Raw genomic sequence first — 22997 nt, 5'->3', positions numbered from 1 at the left:
CGCACGACCCTTCCTTCAGATCATACAGCTCATTTGCCATAAAAATTGGAACGCTTTCAAGGCACCAGTTTATCCATTTGTTTCGGTTCACTTTCGAGACAAGGTTTCGCGGTGATTGTGCTAATCCTCGTGGTTGTTCAGGAGTGACGAGTTTTGGGGGGTTTTTGAGCGTCGTCCCTGCTAATAAATCTGAAGCTTAAAACCAGTCAGACTTTGCTGATCATCGTTATTACTGCTAACCTCTTCCAATAGCCGATACTATCAGCCTTTATTAGAGAAACTGTTTTCCTGCAGCCTTTTTGGAAAAAAAAAAAAAAAAAAAAAGTTTGTGGGAGGAAGATAAACTAACTCTTCCTAAATGAGGCTAGAAGCCTAAAACTGCCCATATCGTTCGTTCTGATGGAAACAACGCGGAACTCTGTTAGGCGGATGCTGGGTTACTAAAGCACGCCTTTTTGGTCTCCTTCTGGCGAAGATTCGGCAGAGTCCAGCCTCAGAGAAACCGCTTGCTGCAAATGGAGCTGATCCTGTTTTCTCTCCTAATAACCAAGGAAATCAGGGATCATCTGAACAGATCTCGCTTGAAGATTGCCACTAGTGGCACTGTTAGTTGAACGCGATCCAGATTACCGACTGTTTTCAGGGACTCCGCACTAGGCAGCCCCCGTCTTGTTCCTCATGTCGTCGCAGCTCTCCCGCATAAACCCGGCGGTGGTCCGCCAAGATTGTTTTCTTCTTCCTCCATGGACCACTCCGCAACTCGCCTCGGTCCCGAGATCGGACGCAGGTGGGCCCACCGGAACAAACTTTGGAAAAGAGAGGATTTTTTCTCTTCTTTTTCTTTTTAATTTTTTAAAAAGAAAACCTAACCGCACGCCCGGTCGTCTGGGTCTGGTTACCCGACACGTGTGGCAAGTTAAGGCAGTAAAGTTAATTTAATCGCTGCCTGTTAGTGGCACGACAAAGCGGTTTTCCCGAAAAACGGTACAGTTTTTCGCGGGAGCCGGCAGCGCCGTTGATCACGACGCCGTTACCGCATTTCCAGTGGGGGATTGACACGTGGGTTTTGGAGATGACGGCGTCTAAGAGGGGACTGTGGAGTTGTCGCGTTGCCGGACCCCTGCCGGTTAACCGGCTGGCAGGCGCGGTTACCGGGGCTCCCGGTTCCCCTCCGGTTTAAAACTGACCGCGGTTGAAATGATTGCGGGAAGATTTGACCTGCGGTTAAGGTCTCTCTAGTCGGGACTCCACTCGAGGAGAGCCAGAGTGAGAACTGCAGAGAGAGGAGGAGAAAGGGGAGACAGAAGGAGATGGATATGGCAGCTGGGCCTGGACGACGGCTCTGAATTGCAGAAGAGAGAGAAAGGAAAGGAGAATAAAAGCAGAAAGAGAGAGAGAGACAGGGGAGAGATGAAAAGAAAGAAGTGGATTATAAGATGTCTGGAAGAGATTGCTCCACCGGTTGAGTTCTATGCAGAGAAAGATATGGTGGAGATGTTCTTAGATTAGGTTGTTTTTTTTGGGTGACCTCTGGTGGCCTCGAGCTGGTATGGTTCGGATTACGAAATCTTGGTTCCTGGGTGGTGAATTTGTTTGCTGGAGAAAGAGTTTTGGAGGGTTTTTTTTGCTCGTATGCAAAGCTTTTGATCAGTTTTGCTGCTGAAATCGGTGTATTGAAGTCTGTGATTTCCGGATTCCCGTGCTTGGGGAGTAAAACTCAAGTTAGTCTTTTTTGTTTGGTAGAATTTTTGTTTTCCGGTGAGCTTCGTAGCTCGGAGCTGATTGGGGTAGTTTCGTTTTTATCTGGTGTGGACTGGTGAGCGGAGGTTCATAACGAGATTTCCTGCGTACCGTGGCATTTTGGTGCTGTTAGCGTCCTGCTGTATCAATTTTCCGACATGCGTTTGGAAGTGGAGTCTAGGTTCTAGGTGGAAGTGTATCAAATTTATTTTCTGCTCGACGTGCTTGCTTCTACTGCACAAGGTTTTGCCGTTTCTGCTTTTGCGGGCGAGCGTAACACTTGCTGACGAGCGATCTGTCTTCGAAATCCGCAGCAATGGCTAATAACGGGCGAGGGGAGAGCTTCTCTTCCGTCTGCGGCGAGCCTAACGATGGTGGAGTGGCAAGAAAGCTCGGCTCGGAGGTGCCGAGGTTCTCAGCTCCAGCTTCTTCTTGTAAAGGTGACAAAGTGTCAAAATTGGGCTCCGCTTACAATGTTTTTGTTCATTTGTATGGAAATATTGTATGAGATCTGTGTCCTGATTGTGGTTCTGGCTACTCTTTTTCGTAAACTTGGTGCAATAGATTCCGATGACGCTCTGTATACCGAGCTGTGGTATGCCTGTGCTGGTCCGCTTGTCACGGTTCCACGGGAAGGGGAAAAAGTATTTTATTTTCCACAGGGTCATATCGAGCAGGTATGTTGGTTTGGTATCAGTATAGGATGTCTCCGTGTCGCCTGAATTCTTTTTTGAAACTCGTATTCATAATCTGATTTTTCAGGTGGAGGCCTCTACTAATCAGGTTGCCGACCAGCATATGCCTGCTTGTGATCTCCCGTCCAAGATCCTTTGTCGTGTCATCAATGTGCAGTTGAAGGTTCTAGCTCTACTTCACCCGTTCGAAACGATAAATGGTTTTATTTATGTATTTATATCTAGTTCCAGCCTGAGAATTTCGTTTCTTCTGTAATAGGCGGAACCAGACACTGACGAGGTTTTCGCTCAAGTGACTCTGCTTCCAGAGGTATGTATTTGTGGGTTTTTTCTGTAGCGGTTGTGATGTTCGGAAACCCTGAAACACTCTAAATCTCGTCTTCCAGAAAGACGAAAATACAGTGGACAAGGAACCTCCCCCTCCCCCTCCTCCGCGTCCTCTTGTACATTCCTTCTGCAAGACTCTGACTGCATCCGACACCAGCACTCATGGCGGATTCTCTGTTTTAAGGCGACATGCCGATGAATGCCTACCACCGCTGGTTAGATATCCTTTTTCTAGTCCATTTTTCCGCTACTTGTTTTCCTTGATGGACATTGAATGACTTACCTTGCGTCTGTTTAATCAGGATATGTGCCGCCAGCCTCCGACTCAGGAGTTAGTAGCTAAGGATTTGCATGGGACGGAGTGGCGGTTTCGCCATATTTTTCGTGGTAATTATGTTTTCCATGGTTCACTGTAGAGTTTCACTAACAATTCGTTAGTGTGCTTTTCTCCAATGTGTGAATCGTTCTGTTTTTGAACTGAGGGCGTGATCATTTGTTTAATTCAAGAATCAGGGGTTGCGTCCAGTGACTTTGTAATGGACTACAGTTGACACACCTGAATTTTTTTATTGCTAATGAACGCTTTTTTTGCATTCTCTTTGTCCTCACAGTTAATTATCAGTGTTTTACTCTGAAGAGTCTTGAATTGTGTGTTTTATCTCTTGCCTCCTAGCTTTCTAATCTAATAAAAGTAACCTCTAACACGAGTTAAGTATAGGAATGGAGAGAATGCTTAATTTTTTGTAAGAATCTTTCTGAGGGATTTCCAGCATAACGAGTAATGGTAATCTTAACGCTTACAATCCAAAGCACTGTTCCATCTATGTTCAAAGAATTATTATGATGAGGCATATGATTATTGGCCATTGTGGTAACATCTGTTAGGAATAATTCTTTTTAAAAAGTCAATGAACAAGGCTGACAGAATTTTAAAATAGGAAGAACTATTCAGGATTCATTGGTGCAAGAACTCCTTTCTAAATTCTCGGGAAACTGATAGTCAAAGTTGATATCTTAGCACATCTTGTTGAGTATCTTTAACTAACTGTACTGGAGTGCAATTTGGCACTTCTGACCTGGAAACTACATCATTTACCACTCCAGGAATTTGTCCTGATTTTGTTGACTTTGTGGGTTCCAGGTCAACCACGGAGGCATCTCCTTCAAAGTGGCTGGAGTGTCTTTGTCAGCTCTAAAAGGCTTGTTGCTGGGGATGCTTTTATTTTTCTGAGGTTAGTGAAATCTTTTGTAAGCTTTTTGGTTTCCATACACTGTATTTTTCTCTGATTAACGTCTGTACGTGAATTTCAGAGGGGAAAATGGTGAACTTCGTGTTGGAGTGAGACGTGCCATGAGGCAGCAGAACAATGTTCCTTCGTCTGTCATATCTAGTCATAGCATGCATCTTGGTGTACTTGCAACAGCATGGCATGCCGTTTCTACTGGAACTATGTTCACCGTCTACTATAAGCCAAGGTGTGTTCTGACAATCTGTGTGGCCAAATTTCTTCAAACAAATCCTTTGTGTGAAACTTTGATGATCAGGGGTTGTGATATTTCTAAGATGTTGTAGTTTAGTTTCTACAGAGGTTTGGAATTTTTGAGGTTGTGATTTCTTAATTTTCATGATACAGAACAAGCCCCTCTGAGTTCATTGTTCCCTGTCATCAGTACATGGAGTCTGTTATAGAAAACCACTTCATAGGTATGAGATTCAAAATGAGATTTGAAGGTGAAGAAGCCCCAGAGCAGAGGTACATTAATATACTTTCTAACCATCCATTTTATTGTTAGCTATATATAACATCTGATCAACTTCATATAATACATTCGGCAGGTTTACAGGAACAATAGTTGGAATTGGAGATGTAGATCCTGACCGATGGCCTCAGTCGAAGTGGAGATGTCTCAAGGTTACCATTTAATTATTATTTTTTAAATGTGATGCTTTAGTAGATATACATGTCCGACTCTCTTATTTATTTATTTTTTATAGGTTCGATGGGATGAAGCTTCTTCAGTTCCTCGTCCTGAACGTGTTCCTCCTTGGAAAATAGAACCTGCTTTGACTCCTGCACTAAATCCTCTTCCAATACCCAGAACCAAGAGACCTCGAGCAAATGTGGTTCCTTCATCTCCTGATTCATCTGTTCTGTGTAGGGAAGGTAAGAATAAATAATCAGCTATCTAGGATTGTTACTAAGTAAGGTTCATGTAATTTTTTCAATATACACATTCTCTTCTTCAAAAAAGAAGAAGTAAGGTTCATGTAATTGAAAATCTCTTTCTCAAACGTGTCTAGGCTCCTCTAAAACCACTGTAGACCCTTCACAAGCGCATGGATTTTCAAGGGTCTTGCAAGGTCAAGAAATCTCGACCTTGAGAGGCAGTTTTGCTGAAGGTAATGAGTTGGACACCACTCAAAAGCCCTGTAGTCAGTGGCCTTCATTGCAAGATGATGAGAAGAATGACATGTCTTCTATTCAAGGAAAATTGAGATCTGAGAATTGGACACCTCTGATGAGGCCAGAGCAAAATTTATCAGATCTTTTGTCAGGATTTCGGGCTCCAGATGATGCTAGCCCTATGAAAAACCATCTGCAAGACCAGGAGGGCAAATTTAAATTACTTGCACAGCCCTGGCCCTTGATGCCTTCAAATCCTGCTTTACACTCGAGGGACTCTAGCATGAAGATGCTGGCTCAAGGTTGTGAGATGCCTTTTCGGAAATCTGGAAATGTTGGATATGGAGGATATGGAAGCTATTTGCAAAATCTTGGAGTTGAGAAACAACATCCAGGAAATTGGTTGATGCCTTTGCTGCCACCATCTCAGATGGAGAAGTCATCTCATTCAAGAGGCAGATTGGCACAACCTGCTTCACCACTACAACATGAAACAATTACATCAAAAAAAGAGGTGAATTACAAGCTCTTTGGGATTCAGTTGAACAGCAGTCCTGCAGCACCAGAGCCAGCTCAGTCACTTGCAAGTCCACCTGATAATTGTGGGCGATCTAATCAACAGTTGGAGCCAATGAAAGGAACAAAATCAGCAGAAACTGTTATTGCTGGAGGTGAGCAGGAGAAACCATTTAAAACAAGTCAGGCGGTCAGTAAAGATGGTCAGAGCAAGACTCATGGTGGTAGTTCTTCTCGAAGTTGCACAAAGGTCCTTTTTATTGATCATTTTACTGCTTTTCTTCTTTAAACTATTGACCTAAGGGTCTGTTTGGAACCCCTATGGAAAAGAAAAGAAAATAAAATGAGAATTTGACCTTTATTATTCCCAAAAATAGTTGGTGAAAAAGGAAATTTGATCATTATCTCATTTTCAATAACTTTATTTGGGAATAATAATGGTCAAATTCTCATTTTCTTTTCTAGGGGTTCCAAACAGACCATAATTGTGGACATGGACTTTGAATTTTTAGGTTGTTGAAGATGATTAAGTGATCATGATTATTTGAACTATCATGTGAAACAAACTGAAATAAACTCAAACATTTTCTATTTATTTCTGAATGATTTGCAGGTTCAAAAGCAGGGGGTTGCTCTAGTGAGATCTGTCGACCTTGCAAAGTACAATAGCTACGATGAACTAATAGCGGAGTTAGATCAGTTATTTGAATTTGATGGTGAACTTGTAGGCCTTAACAAGAACTGGTTGGTTGTTTATACTGACAATGAGGGTGATATGATGCTTGTTGGAGATGATCCCTGGCAGTAAGATTCAACACTTTGACCTCAAATTATGACATGTTTTTTTGAATTTTTTCAATTACATTGACAATTGAACCTTTTTTTTTTTTAATTGACTGGTGATGTATTTAATTAAATGAGAAGGGGGAAGGAGGGGGGAGAGAACAATAAGGAGCGAGATGGTGGTAGTCCTTGCTAATTAAACATTTGCTTTGAATAACAGGGAATTTTGTAATATGGTTCGGAAAATTTTCATCTACACCAGAGATGAAGTTCAGAAGATGAACCCAGGCACACTGAACTCTAGGACTGAAGAATCTCTGACTATTTCAGAAGAAAGAGCATTTATGACTGAAACAAAAAGTCAGCAGCTGCCTTTGCCTGTTGTGAATCCAGAAAACTACTAACCTCTCTTCATACATGCCCTGCTTTCATGGTGAGTTTTTAACTTTTTCTGGATTGCGGATTATAGATTGCTTTGAGCTTCCTTTTCAACCAAAAGAGAGAACTTTCTTGAATGTGAATGATGAGAAAGAGGCTGATTGTTTGTCCCCTTTAAGAATCTATTCCAACATGGAAAATCTAGAATGTCGGGAGTTTTGTGATTGATAAAGTGGTTCTTTGAATGAAAATCCTTCTGTGAGAGTTCAGGTCACAGTTGTTTAAGTTAATCTACCATTTAGGAATTTTTACTAAACCTGTTTTTCTAATATTATCTTACAGGATCCTGAAGCAGGTATTCAAGATTGCTGATTTTGTGCATGGCTGTTGGATTTTGGTATCACAGTAAAGTAATTCCATCAATTTCTGAGAGATGGCCCTACCTTATATCACAGTTTTAAATGTAATGCAGTTTTGATCCAACACATATCCTTCTTAATATTGGAATGCTTCTTAGATATATCCCTTTCTTCATTTTCAGCCAAGACAAGTGAGGAAGACTCCTTGTCTTCCCTGCTCACACTATGTGCATATCTGTTTCTCGTTACTATGTAGTCAAGAGTAAAATCTTACAATGATATTCCTCTCCTATTCTTCTGTTGTCTATATCACCACCAGTCTTTTGGTTATAATCAGCGACTTTTGCAACAATTCCAGCAGGTACAAGGTATCTTGTTTTTAACCTGAGGCTGCTTTGCAAATGACCTATACTCTGCTTCTAATCTTCACTTTTCTAATCAGTGTGGTTCACTAAGAATAACGCTTTCCATCTCTGATAGCACAAATCGGATTCAAACAGAAAGGTGGGTTAATGGATGCGATTTGGATTGTGTGAATGTTGACTTGGAGGGTGCCAGTGCCCGTTGATTCCTTGAAAAGTAGTTTATCATAAAAGTATAAGTTGATTGACTTGATTCTAAAGATTGCTTTGTTGAAATAAGTGTCTTTTCCGGATTCCTCCATGAATGGGCAACTGGGCAATTATTTTCTTCAAGATGCTTCGCAGGAGAATTTTAACTATTGGCTGTCTCTCCAACTTGAAGCACTTTGTGGAGAATCAAGCGGTTTTGGCACTCTGCAGGCCTGTTGATGAATGTGAGGAAGGGAAATATTTACTGCTTAGAAATTTGTAAAACAACGAGAATTAAAAACAATAAATACTCTTATATCAAGGATATAAAATTAAAAAAATTAGCCAAACAGTAGAGATTGCAGGGAAGGGTAAGGATTCTAAAACTTGTCCGAGGCCATGACTAGTTACGATTAAGTGAGTTGAGGTCAAACAAATAATATTCAGTCCTACTTTACACGAGTGCAATCATACTGATTCAAGGTTTTGAATACTTGCATTCACAGTTTATGCAATGTGGTTACAGTTAATTGGAGACCATTAGAGCGGGCTTTGATTTGCTGAAACCAATCATTTGATTTGATTAATAATCATTTAAACAAGGGGCCAAATGTCTGATTAAGCTTAGAAAAAAGAGAAAGCATGTGACATTCCCCTTCTTTTATGCTTTTTCAGTCAGTTATGCTTCATCCTTCTCATGCATAGAATCCCCGAAGAATGCAGCTTGTACTCTCAAATGAGTACAAGGTGTCCCTATTTGTCCTCTAATCCCTCTACAAATCATGGCAGCCCTACCCCCATCTCATGCGTATAATGTTTACAACCTAAAATTGGGCTAAGCAGCTTTATTGATCCAACTCATCTATGACAAGTATGCACTTAGTTAACTCACCCAATTATTTGATATAGAATATATTTTTATATTATGCTCAGTTCCCCACACTCACCCACCTTTCATTTGTCTTCCTTTTTATGTAAATCAAGTCAATATTTAATGGTTAATTTACAAAATAAAAATAAAAATAAAAATTTATAGATAATAATACATTCATAACCTAGTATTAAATATTTTTTAGCTTCATTTATAAAATTTATTATTTATCAATGGTGTCTTAGTTAAATAAAATTACCAATTAAAATATCTTTAAGCAGAAAATATATTTTAAATATATTTAATTTTTTTTAAAAAATAGGGTTAGTGTAACTTCTGACTTGAGAGTTGATTCCTTGAGTAGACATGAAAATTTCGGTATTAGTGATTCATGCATGGGATCACGTGTTACCAACCGACGGCTCCCTTTTCTTGGCATTTCCAAACTCACGTGACATTGCACGAGGGGAGCCGATTAGTCCGATTCCTGCACGTGTCATATTTTTAAAGCTTATTCAATTTCATGGAATTTCAAATGACAATATAAATATGTCAAAAACAAGAAAAAGAGTTTTTCTTGTAAACTCGGCCTTCTCCAAGTAAAAAAGACTCGACAGCTGGTTTGCTGCTGTCCGACTACGACCGCCACCCTACTTAAAATCCGCTACTTACGACACGTGTTATATTTTCTAGGTGTCTGATTATTAGCCTTTTTATACTCTCTAGATTTTTTTTTTTTAATAAAACGTATTTTATTTATTTTTTAAATCAGCGGCGCAAAGTGGCTAACGAGCACCGGAGCAACGACTAGCGAGCGCGAGAGAGAGAGAGAGGGAAAAGAAAGAGTAATTTGTTGGAGAGTTCTTACGGCTTTCGTCTTCTCTGGTTTTTCAATGAGGAATAAAATAATGGTGTAACCGAGCCTGAGCTGAGATCTGAAAGCCTCCTCGCATGGAAATGCGTGCAGAAAAAAACGCGCAGCTTTTAATCTGCTGCTTTCTCCTGTGTCAATAAATACCGGGCTCAACTCTACTCCGATTCTGCGTTCCGTCTTCCCGATCGGAAAACAAAGATCGTCGCCGCTCTGTTTTTGGCTCGCCGGAGAGATGCTGAGGTTCACGCCTATCAGGTAAACGAGCGCGGTTGATCTTTCTGTCTTTTTTCTCTTCTTCTTGATATTTCTCGTACTTTGGAGTACGGTACATTGAAACTGTGATGTCTTCTTCTTTTCTGTCGATACTTTTGATGCGATGGAGATGAAACGACAGGTTGGGGAAGCTTCTGCTGAGAGATCATACGAGTGGAGTACTACACGCCGGTGATTGCGTAGGAACTCGTGCCGGATTCTCCACCGGATGCCGCGGCGGAAGGTACGTTCGCCATCCTTTGTCTTGTCTTTCTTCTTCTTCTTCTTTTAGCTTGAGCTAAATTGCCGAAACGCGCCACTGTTGCGGCGGAGATTGGAGAAGGGAGCAGCGTCTACTGCTTTCGCAGGGAACGCGGAGAGAGAGGGATCGGAGAGAATGGCAGTAACGTAATTAGGAAAAATTGTTGGTCAATTTGCGGGAGGTTTCAGGTAGGTTTTCTTGATGGCAGATGGGACAATAAGTTTTTACGAGGTTTGGTTGAGCTTTGAAAGTTGGCGCCCTGGCGGTGCCAACCGAATCATAAACTCTCTCTCGTTTCGACCGCGCTTTCCTCTCTTTCGCCGTTGTTGTCAAACGCGGGGACATTCATCTTTAAATTTTATCCAATATTCGCCGTTGATTTGTCTCTATCGTGGGCCACGATTGTGACGCATTGGATCACACGGAACATTCCTTTCTGACGTATATTTGTTACACATAGACATATACTAATGTGTCCCGGTCTTATTGCGGCACTGATTTTTAATTTTCTGCTTTTTCTATTTTAAATTATTTTATTAAATATTTCAAATAAAATAATATCTTCTCTGGTATTTATAAAAACAGCATTGAAAAAATCCCTAAAGTCTGAGGTTGAATTTTGTAAGTTTGATTGAGGAAGTAAAATATTCAAACACGCCAATTATGATAATAATAACTCAGAAGAAGATTTCGAAAGTCAAGTTGAAAATCGCATTTTCTTACCGTCGTCATCTACTCGTTCAGACTCGAAGGCAAGGTGGCCATCATAACTGGAGGGGCAAGTGGGCTGGGAAGGGCCACAGCCCATGAATTCATCCGACAAGGCGCCAAAGTCATCATAGCCGATAACAAACCAGAGATTGGCCGGCAAACTGCCTGTGAGCTTGGCCCACAAGCTCAGTTCATCGCATGCGATGTACGAGACGAGCGGCAAGTAGCAGACGCCGTAGATTTCGCGGTGAGCCACCACAAAAAGCTCGACATCATGTACAATAACGCCGGCATCCCCGGCCCCATTTTTCCGTCCAGCATCGTCGATCTCGACCTCGACAGCTTCGATCGAGTCATGGACGTTAACATCCGAGGAACCGTCGCCGGGATCAAGCACGCGGCTCGTGTCATGGTCCCTGTGGGCTCGGGTTGCATTCTTTGCACCGCCAGCATCAGTGGAATCCTAGGCGGGCTTGGACCACATTCGTATACTGTCTCCAAGTTCGCTATCCCCGGCCTGGTAAAGTCCGTTTCGAGTGAGCTAAGCAGGCACGGAGTCCGCGTCAACTGTATCTCCCCCTTCGCCATCCCCACCAAGTTTGTTGTCGACCAATTCTCCGGGCTCTATCCCGGTGCCGATCCGGCCCAGATAAGCGAGATCGTGAAGGGGATGGGTGAGCTGGGGGGGACAACGTGCGAGGAGTCCGATGTGGCATGGGCTGCAGTCTACTTGTCATCCGACGAGGCGAAATATGTGACGGGGCACAACCTGGTCGTAGATGGGGGTTTCACAAGCTCAAAACGTCTCGCAATGCCGATGCCGATGCCTCATCAGGGAGACTAGCGAGGTATGAACTGATTATCAAGTTTGAAACTGTTTTGTGTTACTTTTGAGTTGGGTGATCAGTTGCTGCATTCCCATCTTGATGTGTAGAAAAAGGGTGAATAGGAGTCAACAATTTTACTGCAGTTTTGTACTGCTTGGTACCTGTATCTACAGCATTCTTTATGTTCAGGGTGGTTAAATTAATGCTTACATATTCTTGTAATATCACCTTAATGAAATTCCGGGAGTTGAATTATATCAGGGTCAGCTTTAGGAGTGTAAACTTTGTGCTTATGTCAACAATGTGTAAACATAAAGATACCATAGAGTTTAAGGAAGGCCATGATCCTGGTAATAGAATTTGTGAGATTCAGATTTGGGTTGTTTAGGTCAAATTTCTTATTCCCAATTTACAACAAGTGCCATGTGGATCATAAGTTTGATTAATATAAGAAGTTTATGTGATTCCATCGAATTAATCTTTTCCAACTAGGACCATTGTGAATGAGGTATTGCAATGACATTGTATCATAGAGCCTTGAGCTCAATTTTTTTTTTTTTTTAGTCTATAATAATGAAAAATAGACAATTTCACTTACACTTTGTATGTTAGAAGGGGTGTCGGATATTAGGCAAGGTCAATTTGCACAATGATCAATAGCACTATGGGGAACAATTACATTCAAACCATATAAATAGGATTTTTAGTTGGTTCACAATTCTTATGCTGGTCATTAGTTTCTCCTCAAAGATAGCACCTTGAGGATCCACTAATTTTGGGTTGTCTTACTATATTTACAACAAATTGACTTTGAGACCAATTATAATATTGACTAAATAACTACTTATATTACTCAATTAACCATAATAATCACCTTACTATAACTCTCCTTCACTTAGATTTACAACTATTAAGTAGGTACATTGACCTAGACTCACAAAGGGATTTTTCTACAGCTCACTAGGCTACATAAGCATAGACCCACTTAAGAATTTTCAACAGTTCACTAGACATACCAGCCTAAACCTATAAAGTGATTTTCAATATTGCTTGCCTACTACAAGCTCTTATGCCTCACATAACACCAAATAATTTTTCAACTTCTACTCAGCCACAACATCTTCTCTTAGACACTTTAGGATTAGGATGATTCCGCATTGCAAGGATTACTTGCTGATGATATATCCCACTGAAAATTCCTTCATAGCCAAATTTTAACAATCCACATATAAGTAAATAGGTATAACAATAATAAGTACTTACTCAAAGCAATCAACAACTCAAAATAGTCTTGAATGACTTAATAAAAAATATAGACAACTCAAAATGGTGATTAATAACTTGATTTGAAAATATAAGTTCAATGTAAATCTAAGGTCGATTTGTAAGTAGTGGAGTACACATCAAATCGTTCAATATAATAACTGATTTAAAAAATATATTTAAAACTTAAAATTTCATTAAAAAATATGAACCATTAATCAAGCTATAAAATAATAACAAAAATCGACTAATTGTATGTTTATTATTGTTAATAATAAACAATGTAATAAATCACTAAAACATCTAATTAATATAAAGTAGAAAAATAAATATTTTAAATTTATTAGGCATGGAATTGAGTCGGATCTTGTTCTATCTAGATCTTGTTTAGATAAATTTTCAATGGACCAATTTCGAATTCGAACCCAACAAAGTGGAGCATGGTCTAAGTATGCTAAAAATGAGTTTGGATAGGTCGGATATGGGCCAGATCTGGGCTTACTGTTTCTAAAACCCTAAAACCCCGATAGACGTTAATGCCTTCTGTCCTCTCCCCTTGAAGACTCGATTTTCTGGTGTCTGCGATCTTCAAGCAGTTGGGTTTTCTGTTATGGTTGGGCTTTCTCACGTTCCTTTTTGTTGGTGTGTTAGTCTTTATTTACTATTAGAGAGGCTGCTTCCAACAAATTGTCGATTCTATAGCTTAAGCCGCCTGAATTACCAGATATGAGCTTCGTCACTCGATTTGGATTTCGGTATTTTAATGGGTTTTCCCAGAACAGTACGGCTATCGTTCCGGTCTCTTCGAAATTGGCTAATCAGATGTGTGTTCGAAGCTTGTCTCTCCCTGCAAGAGAGCCCGAGAATGAAGAAGAGCTGGAAATGATTGATCAGCGCAGGCTTCCAACTGACTACGACCCATCAAACTTTGACCGATCGGAGCACCGGAGTCCGCCCAGTGATCGGGTGTTTCGTCTTGTAGACGAAGTAGCAGGCCTCACATTGGTCGAAGTCGCAGAACTGTCGTCGATTATGATGGAAAAATTGAGTATGAAGGAAGGACCGACGGTGGTTGTCATGAAAGCCGGCTCTGCAGCGGGAATGGCTGTAAAGGCGGCCGGATCTGCCAAGGAGGAGAAGAAGCCGGAAAAGACTGTATTTGAAGTGAAACTGGAGGGGTATGATGCTGCCGCCAAAATTAAGGTTATTAAAGAGGTTAGGACTTTTACAGATTTGGGTCTTAAGGAAGCTAAAGATTTGGTGGAGAAGACTCCCACCGTGATTAAAAAGGGGGTTTCTAAGGAGGAAGCTGAACAGATAATCGAGAAGATGAAAGCTCTGGGCGCAAAAGTTGTCTTGGAGTAAATAATGATAGGAATAATTCTGTACCGCTATTCTAGTATCGAGTAACCTGCGTTCACTAATCTCACATCGCATATTTGTAACTTTGAGGAAATGTAACCTCTGTATGCAAAATTGTTTCATTGAAGACGGGATTCCTTTTAAAAGTTCTGTTCTTGTCATGTCATGTCATGTCAAGATAGTTGTGGAGGAAGAAAGATTTTGTCTCAACCTGGGTGGTTATTTGTATTATGCTTCTTCTCATGGTTTAACAACAGGTACGGACTTCTGGTATCTAAGGATGAAAGCATGATATTCTGCAATACTCTCTGTTTGCAGACAGCCACTCTTGTCTACCTGCAGGCCATTCAGGAGGGGAAAAGGAAACGGGACAAAACTCTCCATTTTATCTGGGCAATGTTGTTAAGTAGTGAATTTTATCTTTCTCGTCTATGTAGAAAAAGTGTATATTTATGTCCTTTCTAATATATTGCTCACCAGAATTTGCATTAGCTGAATTTATATAACTTCCTTTCTTATAGCCATTTGCATTAGCTCATAGCCTCATACCACATTCTCAATCTTACCCAAATCTTCAATGTTTAAATAGTCCACCATCTGTTTTAATTGATTGATATCTGTCTTCTCTTGATGACCGAAAGTGTAGATTTAGTGGTGAGAATTGCAGCTTTTAAACTTGTGGCCACAGGTACTTGGAAATGTAGTAGCCGCTGCTTTGCTGTGGGTTTTTTACTATAAACTTTTTTTTTAATATTTAATATTTTAATTTATATTTAATTAATTTATTATATATATTTTTGTATCTGTGAGTTTATCACACTGTATGCGCTTATTATGTTTTAGCTGATGTTTTCATGAAATCCTTTTAGATCTGTCAAATTTTCATTTTATTTTGGCCAAAAAATCTATAGGAGTTTATCCTCTTCTCCTAGGACAAGCTTTTAAATTTTTTAGTAAACTATCCTTTCAGAAGACCTTGTTGGGTTGTGCAATCGTCTGGGCCTGAGCTAGGCGTCCATCTGTAGGCAGTTAGTGGGGAAGTCCTTATGCTATTGTTGAATTGATCTTATTATGTGGATCTTTTAAAACCTTTTCTCAAGATGCTTGCATCTTTTCCTTCTCAAGAAGTTAGTAGCTGTTCTATGTCTACCATTATGAAGTGGTTATTTCCTTGTGGGAGGTGTCTTACTGGATCTCCTGGTTGTAAGAAGATAGGTTGACCGAGCTTTTTTTTCATAAAGTGAAAGAATCAATGTGTTTCAGTTACTCTGGCAAAAGATTTTAAGTGATCTGAGTTACTTGCAATTTTGTCATTGTTAGCTTTGATGGATAATGGACCACAGTCATGGAGGATTATCCTCTGTTCATTTTCTATGGTGAAGAGACATGAACGTTCCAGATAATGTAGTTTAGTACCATGTGAAAAAAAAAATAGTTTTGGATGGGGAACATCCTTTCGTCTTTCTTGATTTGGACAGTGCAATGGCAAGGACTGGGCCATAGTTTTTTTATTTCTGGATGAAGAAATATCCAGTTAATCTTTTTTTCAGTGTTTGTTATATCATTTTCTTCTTTTTCAACGTCTTAAATCTTGAGGAGGATCTGGTTCTGGAATTAGAAAAAGAAAGAAGAAATACCAAAACCGGAGATAAGAGCTAAGATGAGAGAGGAAGATGGGATTCATATCTGTAAATTGGGAAGAAGAAGAGAAGCTATAAAAATTGTGGAAGAGCTCACAAAACCAAGGATGAGATGATCAGGTAAGAAGAAAACAAGGGAATTAGTGGCAAAAAAGATGCAAACAGATACACACTGAATGGTAGTCTTGGTTTCGAGGAGAACATCTCTCACAGTTTCTGAAAAAAAAAAAAAACAAATAATTTCTTCATTTATTCCTTAAACAATTATAAAGCTCTTGTTTCTTTGTTGTCTTCTTCTCTCTTCCCTTTCCTCATATTTGTTATACTATATTGCTTCCCTTTTTAACAGATCTCAGCTTCCATATGCAGTCATCATAGAATTCCTTAAAATTGTCCCTTTGTCCCTTTGTTTTTTTTTTTTAAATGATAAGTAAACAATGAAATCTCCATTCAAATCTCCAGGCTCATGCTGTAGTGATAGTTTCCTGAGCCTGTCATATTTTTTGTATCAAACATCAAGAGGACTCTTTATAGAATGCCCCCTTACATTGCCTACAATAGAATCCTATCTCTTGGTTGTTGACTCCAGAATTAGTATGTAAATTATGAAGATTTAAGTATCATTATCTGCCTTCCATACAATACAGATCTCTGGCTTCTTAAGCTTGATTGAAGACCTTGATGCTACCTTGATTTCATTTATATAAATATAAGGTTGGGCTGCAGGGAATCATACTTAACAGGATATTTAATGCGACTAAGTAGGTTTTCCCTACAGATGTATATATTTAGGTCTTTTCAGTGAGTCCATTCCTAACCCAGGTTTGTCTTGAACTTATTGATTATAAAATTTGATTTATGATTACACTTTTGCTTGGTTACTCAAATTGGAGATTATGTACAAAATGGAAGATAATTTGAAAAGAGAGAGGAAGAAAGCCAGGATGTTTCTTTTATTTTTATTTTTTTATGCTATAAACTTCTGTTAGAGTATGATCTTACATGCATAACTACAAGCGAAGTTGAAGGTTGATGATGAGTAATACATGCAACCTGTTCTCATTTGTCCACTGAGCACTAGAAATTTACACTGGAGGAGATTGAAGGATGATTACTATACATGCAATCTGTTCTCATTTATCTTGGAACACACCCATTTGATACTCGGCCTCGCAGAATTCCCCTCCGAGATCATCGCATGCTTCACCAGGGAATACCCTGTAATACAACAGCAGCAGAAAAAGTTATCAATCTCTCCTGATGCCGAATTCAGTTTGCAAATGAAAGGTAATTTTACAATTGCAACCCAAATAGTTAAGGTAAACCAGAAATCTTACGTCTTTGGCTCATTATATTCCAAATATTCTCTATCCACCTCTTCTGAAACCGCTGTTACCCTTGTCGGCTCCGTTTTGAGCTTCACTTCAGGATACATGGTCGCTGTGCAAGCTTCTCCACCAATTGTTTCACAAGCTTCAGCAGGGAAGACACTGCAAATTTTTCCAAGCGAAAAGATCATCAGCTACAATCCCTACCAATGGATAAAGAAACAGTGGACTACTTACGAAGTCAAGGAGCTGTAATCGACAGTGGAGGGTTCCTGTGTAACTGCTCTCACTTGTGGGAAAACAGCTTTTGGCCGAGTTTGGGAACGCCATATAGGTCTCTGAGTCCTGGTTGGTGTCAATGGCAAGTGAATTGAGAAGCATGGAGCTGCCTGCATCTTTCTTGTTGTTGTTTTTCTTCTTCTTCTTCTCTTTCAGATGGCCTTGGATGATCAGAGAAGAGTGGATTTCATCGAACATTTATAAAATCTGGATAAGGAAGCACTCTTCCTCATGGGCACCAGATATTTGTGAGTAGATAAGGTGGTGTTTGTATGGTAGTGAATAATGCAGAGCTAGGACCCATTTGCTTGGAGATTTTTTCTTAGTTTGGATCTTTATAACCATGATTGTAACAGGATGAGAAAAGTAAAGTATTTTCCAATGGTGAACCCACAGCTAAGTGAGGTTGACGAGATGCTGACTCTTAAGGCAATAGATCAGGTCGAAACCGACTGATTGGATTTCTAACTTCGTCCCTACCCCATCTTCATGAACCTTGCTTCCTCTTTGTTTAGTTTCCATTGACCTGTCTTATTCTTACATATTCATAAACATAATCACTAATTAACGATCCCTACAAATTTTTAGTAAAAATTAAAATTAAAATTTTAAAAATCATATTTTTAAAAGTTAAGAGAATAACAATAATTTTTTTAACATCTAAGTAAAAAATTTCTTTCTTAAACTACTTTCATTCTTTTTTTTTTTTTTTTTTTTTTTTGTGACATAAATGTTTGCGACCAAAAGATCAAGAAATTTTGAACTCACTGGGCGGACCCATCCAACTCCAGTTTTCACTCTTTCTTTGCCTTGTTTCTTTACAAGACGGAGTACAGATATAAGCTGTTACGACGCCCAGGGTGAACGGGAGCAGATTTGCCTATTTTTCTAATAAAATTGAAAAAAGTGACTGTTAGTTAGCAGGACACAATGACACACTTTGATTTGTTTGGGAGGTGTCTAACAACTCCTCACCAACACGTCACAAAATCTGGAAGAAAATAAAGCTCTTTGTCATGTAACCAAAACACAGATTTGCAGCTGTTGTGAACTGCCTACTGGCACTCTTGTTTTTCAGTTTTTCCTTTGAAGCTACAGTCTTGTTTCCTTTTCTTTCTTTCCTTTTGTTCTCCTCCTCCAATTCTCTTCCTGTCTCAATATTTTTCCATGTGTTTTCTTTCATTGATATTGAGGGTTTTCTCCTTTATATGTACAGTTCACACATTACCAATTTATCATTCATTCTCTTCAATAAAACACAAACGAAATGGGTGTAAAACAACTAACTTGTAAGATTGTTCTCCATTTTCCTTTTTCCTGGACCAGTTTGTGACAATAAGTTTCGTTGTCCAGTTGATTCAGCATTTTTAGCACCATCAGCTTCATCCAAAAGGCCAGGTTGAATAATATTCCAGTTTTGATAGACAAGATCTTGAAGTTAATGCCCCTAATCAGACTGCAGTGAATGTACCCATTCAACCCACCTCTTGTTGGCTTGCATCAACTTTGTTTTGAAGCTGAGAGAATTAGTATGAGCATTTGATGATTGCATATGAACAAAACCAATTGGATTTATTAGTTTCAAACATGAGTACAATCTCTGATAAGCAAGCCAAATCTGGAAGTGATCAAAATGCAGTGGCAGCCTCGAGCACATGTAAAGAGTTATACAGGCCAAGATTCAGAAAGGTTTTCCCCTGAAAGAGCCTTCACGACAAACCCAAAGTAGAGCAAGACTCGATGAAGAGTACAATTACTTTGATAAAAAAAAAATTGTGCGAGATTTTCTGATTATGAAATTTTCTTTCAAGTGAACCATATGCTACATATCCACACCATGTGACACTACCACTAAACAGCACCACAATCAGAAAACAGATGAGAATCTTACTGAAAAATCACATTTTATACAGTTTTCAAACACAGAAAAGCAAGTTTACAGATGCAGACCCCGCTAGCAAAAATCTACAAATGGGTGAGACGAAAGAGAGAGATACATACCCTTCAAAAGCTATGGAGCTGGGTGAGCATGGGAACAAGCTCATCACTCGAGGGACGGTCAGCTGGCAAATCTGAGAGGCACACAACAGCAATTCTTACAGCCATTAGCATTTCATCTTCTTCTACTTCCTCGCCTAAAAGGCTCTTATCCAAGCACTCACGAGCCTCCCCAGCTTGCTGTAAATGCCTGAGCCACCAGCAAATGCTACCCCCACCCACTTCACTGAAAAAAGGATCCAACGGATCCTTTCCAGTAAGAAGTACAGCTAAAATTACTCCAAAACTGAAGACATCGCTCTTATCAGTATATCTGTTACAATCACAAGAAATGCTCAAAATTGTATTACTAGCACACACAATGAACAGAGAAACTAAGAAATTCACTCTTTTAAATTAATTCAGGTCAGTTTTCCAAATAGTAGGAACTGTAGATTATATTCTAAGACAGTTAAACGAGCCACAAATTCTACCGAGTCCCCAGTTGCTTCCCTTTCGGAGCGCATAGAAAATTCAAGGAGCACAACATGAAGTCTAAACTCAAATTTCCAGCTGAAAACACCTCCTTTTATGGGTTCTCAAACATTTGTTATCACTTGTCACGATACTTCCAAAACTGAGGCGGTTCTTACCAGTACAAACATTTCACAGCCAAAAAATTGATGGGAGAAATAAAAAATGACAGTAATTTAAAATCAGTTCAAGTGGCTAAATTTGGCCAAAGGATTAACACATTAAGAAACAAAAAGTACCAATCCTTTTATAGTATATTACCTGCTACTCTGTAAACACTCTGGAGCAACATAAGCCAACATTCCTCTATCTGCATGAGGCATAAGCTTAGCCAACCCACAATCCCCCAATCTTGGCTCGAACTCCTCATCCAACAGCACATTTGATGGCTTCAAATCATGATGAAGAATCCGCGGGCTACACCCAAAGTGCAGATATCTGAGACCCTTTATAATCCCAACTGCAATCCTATGCCGAATTTCCCAGTTGAGCTGCAACTGATTAGCTCGAACCCTGTTCATCACATCTTCAAGACTACCAGTTTGCACATAGTCATAAACCAAAGAGAATCGCTGATCAGATTCCCGAACATAAGCCCTTAAACTCATCAAATTCCGATGCCTTAACAAGGCCAACAATTCCAGTTCCCTCTGTATCTGTCTTTTAACTGATTTGCTTTGGACCTCCGGAGAGCCATTTTCTAAAGGTTCAAGCCTCTTGACAGCAACAACAAGCTCGTTGTCCAAAATCACACGGTAATATTTCCCACTGGGACTCGAACCAAGCAATTGTGATTCGTTTGAAAGGGCCAACTGAAGAGTTCTTGGAGAAATTTTAGGCGAGAAGATAACATGGCCTTTAAGGATAGGGATTCTGTTCACGTACTGAATAAAGAATCGAATTAGAAGGACGAAAAGGATAGCTAAGAAAAATCCGGTTAAAGATCCAAATAGGAGGCCCAGCAGAACTCCACGAAGTCGGTTTCTGAATCCGGGAACCCCAGGTGATGAAGGGGGCTGGGACAGGATACGAGAGGTATGGCGTAAGGGAAGAGCCTCCGATGTTCCAAGGCACTCTAAGGTTGGGAAAAGGCACAATAGAATGACCGCTTTTCTGCAAAAATAGGATTTAGCTGTACCTGTCTCCATGAAATAACTAAAACCTCTTCAAACAGGGTCGAAGAAGAGAGAAAACCCAACAGACGCAGCTCAGAAAACGTCAGAACAGGACCGTAAAAGAGAGAAAAACACAACAGATGAAGCTCATAAGACTTCAGAATCTTCAACCGTGAAGCTCTGCTCGGCTTCAGCGTTTGTCTCTCTGTCCACCAAACCTCATTGAAACAAGTACTACCAATAAAAAATACCAACCCTGCAACTCTTCACCTTCAAAGAAAATGGGCGTGACTGAATTTCCGGCACAATACCAGAACGCTCTTTTGTTCTCCACTCCTAAACCAAAACCATATTCATGTCAAAACAGAGACTAAGAGCTACAGAAAAACATTCAAGAAAACTCACGAATTGCATTAGCAGTGAAGTGAAAGACTATTTTTCAGCTCAAACTCAGCTCCCGACAATCTGAACCTTCCTGTGTATCAAAAACCATATTAAAGCCATCCCAAAAAACCTCTAAACTCCACAAAAAACGCATTGGTCATCTTATCACTCCAGCAAGAAAACGAAAGCACCCTTAATGGAATGAACCACGCAACCATTCCACAAGCTCAAAAAACTCGAAATTCCGTTATAAAACGAATTTTCCGACAGAAAATTCCGCCACGAGGTTCCGAGAGCATCAACCAACCCCTACCCTTTTCACCCACGACCCTTATCCTCGCTTTCACTATTCCAAAAACTATAAAAAAAAAAAAAAAAAAAAAAAAAAACTACAGTGAAAAGGAACCAATCCTGGGCAGGGGAAGCATAGAGAGAGAAAACCAGGGACTGCATGCTCCCCTTCCCCCCGCTTTCTCTCTCTTCTGCGTTCTTCCTTTTTCCCGCTCTTTCTCTCTGGTCCGTGCGGTGGGCCCACCGCCATGTCGACGCAAACAGAAGCGGCTCTGTCACGATCACGAGACGGAAAGCGAAATGTCGACAGAGTTGAGGAGAGAGAAAAAAATCTGGACCGTCTGTTCTAGAAACAGTATTCGAACCGTTGGATCGGAATAAGGGGATCTGTGCGCCAAGGCCGCGAGGCGCGACTTTTCATGAAATAAAATATAAATAAAAGGCTTTTTGGGAATAATTAGCTTTTTTTTTTTGGGCTAAAGCGGCGGTAAAGTGTGCTCGTGTTGGAAACTTCGAATACAGGAAGCCTTTCACGTGGCCATCTCTTCGCTCGTGTGCCGCGTCAGTCGCAGCCTTGTCGGCACTGGCCTGTAGGTTAGTCTGACACATTCACTGATTGGAGGAAAAGAAATGAATTGGTGATTGAACCGGTTGATCACTCACAATAGCATTCTATTGGAATACCTAAACCACCAACTGGGCAAGCCCTTTGAGCCGGTTCTCCCATGAGAAGGTGAGAATATGTGCAAGAAATGATGCAGGGGCATCATTATTATATATATATATATATATATTTATATATGATTGCATGGCTCGATTACTTTCCGACGACACCACTAGAAGATGACATGGGTAAGCCCCTCCTGGAACCTTATCTGTGTCCGAATCATGCTGTCGCTCTACTTTTAAAACCGAATGATCCATGTTCAAGTTTATTTCAAATCAGATAAAAAGGGTGCATGATCGACCCAAATGAGAAAAAGGAAGAAAGGTACACTCAAATGCGATCTTTTTCCTAATCAATCCTTCCAGTGTCAACAAATCACCAATGTTAACGAGATTTCAAAATATTCTGCATTCTCTATGGAAATTATTCCTGTTCTGATGCTGAGAATGCGATGCCCCTATTGTTGATGCCTGTTTTACTTGCTTATTATATTAGTTTCAATCAAAAGAATTAAAAATAAATAAAACTATCAGAAAGGAAGAATAAAGACATCTTCACGAGAGAATGGGACGGCTCACTATCAATGGCTCTCCAATTTCTCAGAAA

At 40.0% G+C, this 22997-nt stretch overlaps 5 protein-coding genes across 6 annotated transcripts; 3 read left to right on the top strand and 2 right to left on the bottom strand.

Annotated features, from left to right (window-relative positions):
* Positions 1-1234: 1234 nt before the first annotated feature.
* On the top strand, positions 1235-7576 carry LOC137953106 (auxin response factor 2A-like). The gene is made up of 15 exons (XM_068800335.1): positions 1235-2180; positions 2305-2417; positions 2503-2598; positions 2695-2745; positions 2822-2977; positions 3065-3149; positions 3904-3994; positions 4074-4238; positions 4397-4516; positions 4600-4675; positions 4759-4927; positions 5065-5933; positions 6297-6487; positions 6687-6899; positions 7187-7576. Exons 1-14 carry the CDS (start codon positions 2057-2059, stop codon positions 6868-6870), a joined length of 2490 nt encoding a protein of 829 aa, XP_068656436.1. The 5' UTR covers positions 1235-2056; the 3' UTR covers positions 6871-6899; positions 7187-7576.
* A 1925-nt stretch (positions 7577-9501) lies between these two features.
* LOC137963462 (zerumbone synthase-like) lies at positions 9502-11572 on the top strand. Its single transcript, XM_068810581.1, has 3 exons — positions 9502-9754; positions 9894-9995; positions 10758-11572. Exons 1-3 carry the CDS (start codon positions 9732-9734, stop codon positions 11566-11568), a joined length of 936 nt encoding a protein of 311 aa, XP_068666682.1. The 5' UTR covers positions 9502-9731; the 3' UTR covers positions 11569-11572.
* A 1851-nt stretch (positions 11573-13423) lies between these two features.
* Positions 13424-14667, top strand: LOC137963452 (uncharacterized). Its single transcript, XM_068810573.1, has one exon. The coding sequence runs from the start codon at positions 13541-13543 to the stop codon at positions 14177-14179; it is 639 nt and encodes a 212-aa protein (XP_068666674.1). The 5' UTR covers positions 13424-13540; the 3' UTR covers positions 14180-14667.
* Positions 14668-16696: 2029 nt separating this feature from the next.
* LOC137953099 (light-regulated protein, chloroplastic) lies at positions 16697-18744 on the bottom strand. The gene is made up of 4 exons (XM_068800323.1): positions 18711-18744; positions 17382-17584; positions 17154-17306; positions 16697-17034 (listed from the first exon to the last, which is right to left on the bottom strand). Exons 2-4 carry the CDS (start codon positions 17537-17539, stop codon positions 16950-16952), a joined length of 396 nt encoding a protein of 131 aa, XP_068656424.1. The 5' UTR covers positions 17540-17584; positions 18711-18744; the 3' UTR covers positions 16697-16949.
* A 110-nt stretch (positions 18745-18854) lies between these two features.
* LOC137953087 (inactive leucine-rich repeat receptor-like protein kinase CORYNE) lies at positions 18855-21760 on the bottom strand. Of its 2 annotated transcripts, none has more exons than XM_068800311.1 (3): positions 20196-21760; positions 19425-19734; positions 18855-18940 (listed from the first exon to the last, which is right to left on the bottom strand). In XM_068800311.1, the coding sequence occupies exons 1-2, from the start codon at positions 21080-21082 to the stop codon at positions 19428-19430; spliced, it is 1194 nt and encodes a 397-aa protein (XP_068656412.1). In that variant the 5' UTR covers positions 21083-21760; the 3' UTR covers positions 18855-18940; positions 19425-19427. The 2 variants fall into 2 exon arrangements, with proteins under 2 accessions (XP_068656412.1, XP_068656403.1); XM_068800302.1 differs by lacking the exon at positions 18855-18940 and having other exon boundaries at positions 19226-19734; positions 20196-21385; positions 21455-21760.
* Positions 21761-22997: the final 1237 nt, after the last annotated feature.

The sequence above is a fragment of the Aristolochia californica genome, unplaced genomic scaffold, assembly GCF_029961685.1.
Source record: "Aristolochia californica isolate CCGP_79_NKW_82.1479 unplaced genomic scaffold, dmAriCali1.0.hap1 SCAF_1, whole genome shotgun sequence".
NCBI lineage: Eukaryota > Viridiplantae > Streptophyta > Magnoliopsida > Piperales > Aristolochiaceae > Aristolochia > Aristolochia californica.
This window is presented reverse-complemented; position numbering and strand designations above follow the sequence as displayed.

Excerpts from the sequence above, each read along its gene's own strand:
- LOC137953106 (XM_068800335.1), top strand. The coding sequence starts at position 2,057 with ATGGCTAATAACGGGCGAGGGGAGAGCTTCTCTTCCGTCTGCGGCGAG. Across the intron at positions 3,995-4,073 it reads GATGCTTTTATTTTTCTGAG|AGGGGAAAATGGTGAACTTC; the intron begins GTTAGTGAAATC and ends CGTGAATTTCAG. Across the intron at positions 4,239-4,396 it reads ACCGTCTACTATAAGCCAAG|AACAAGCCCCTCTGAGTTCA; the intron begins GTGTGTTCTGAC and ends TTCATGATACAG.
- LOC137963462 (XM_068810581.1), top strand. The coding sequence starts at position 9,732 with ATGCTGAGGTTCACGCCTATCAG. Across the intron at positions 9,755-9,893 it reads CTGAGGTTCACGCCTATCAG|GTTGGGGAAGCTTCTGCTGA; the intron begins GTAAACGAGCGC and ends ATGAAACGACAG. Across the intron at positions 9,996-10,757 it reads ACCGGATGCCGCGGCGGAAG|ACTCGAAGGCAAGGTGGCCA; the intron begins GTACGTTCGCCA and ends CTACTCGTTCAG.
- LOC137963452 (XM_068810573.1), top strand. The coding sequence starts at position 13,541 with ATGAGCTTCGTCACTCGATTTGGATTTCGGTATTTTAATGGGTTTTCC.
- LOC137953099 (XM_068800323.1), bottom strand. The coding sequence starts at position 17,539 with ATGCAGGCAGCTCCATGCTTCTCAATTCACTTGCCATTGACACCAACC. Across the intron at positions 17,307-17,381 it reads GATTACAGCTCCTTGACTTC|TGTCTTCCCTGCTGAAGCTT; the intron begins GTAAGTAGTCCA and ends AAAAATTTGCAG. Across the intron at positions 17,035-17,153 it reads GAATATAATGAGCCAAAGAC|GGTATTCCCTGGTGAAGCAT; the intron begins GTAAGATTTCTG and ends GTTGTATTACAG.
- LOC137953087 (XM_068800311.1), bottom strand. The coding sequence starts at position 21,082 with ATGGAGACAGGTACAGCTAAATCCTATTTTTGCAGAAAAGCGGTCATT. Across the intron at positions 19,735-20,195 it reads GAGTGTTTACAGAGTAGCAG|ATATACTGATAAGAGCGATG; the intron begins GTAATATACTAT and ends TGATTGTAACAG.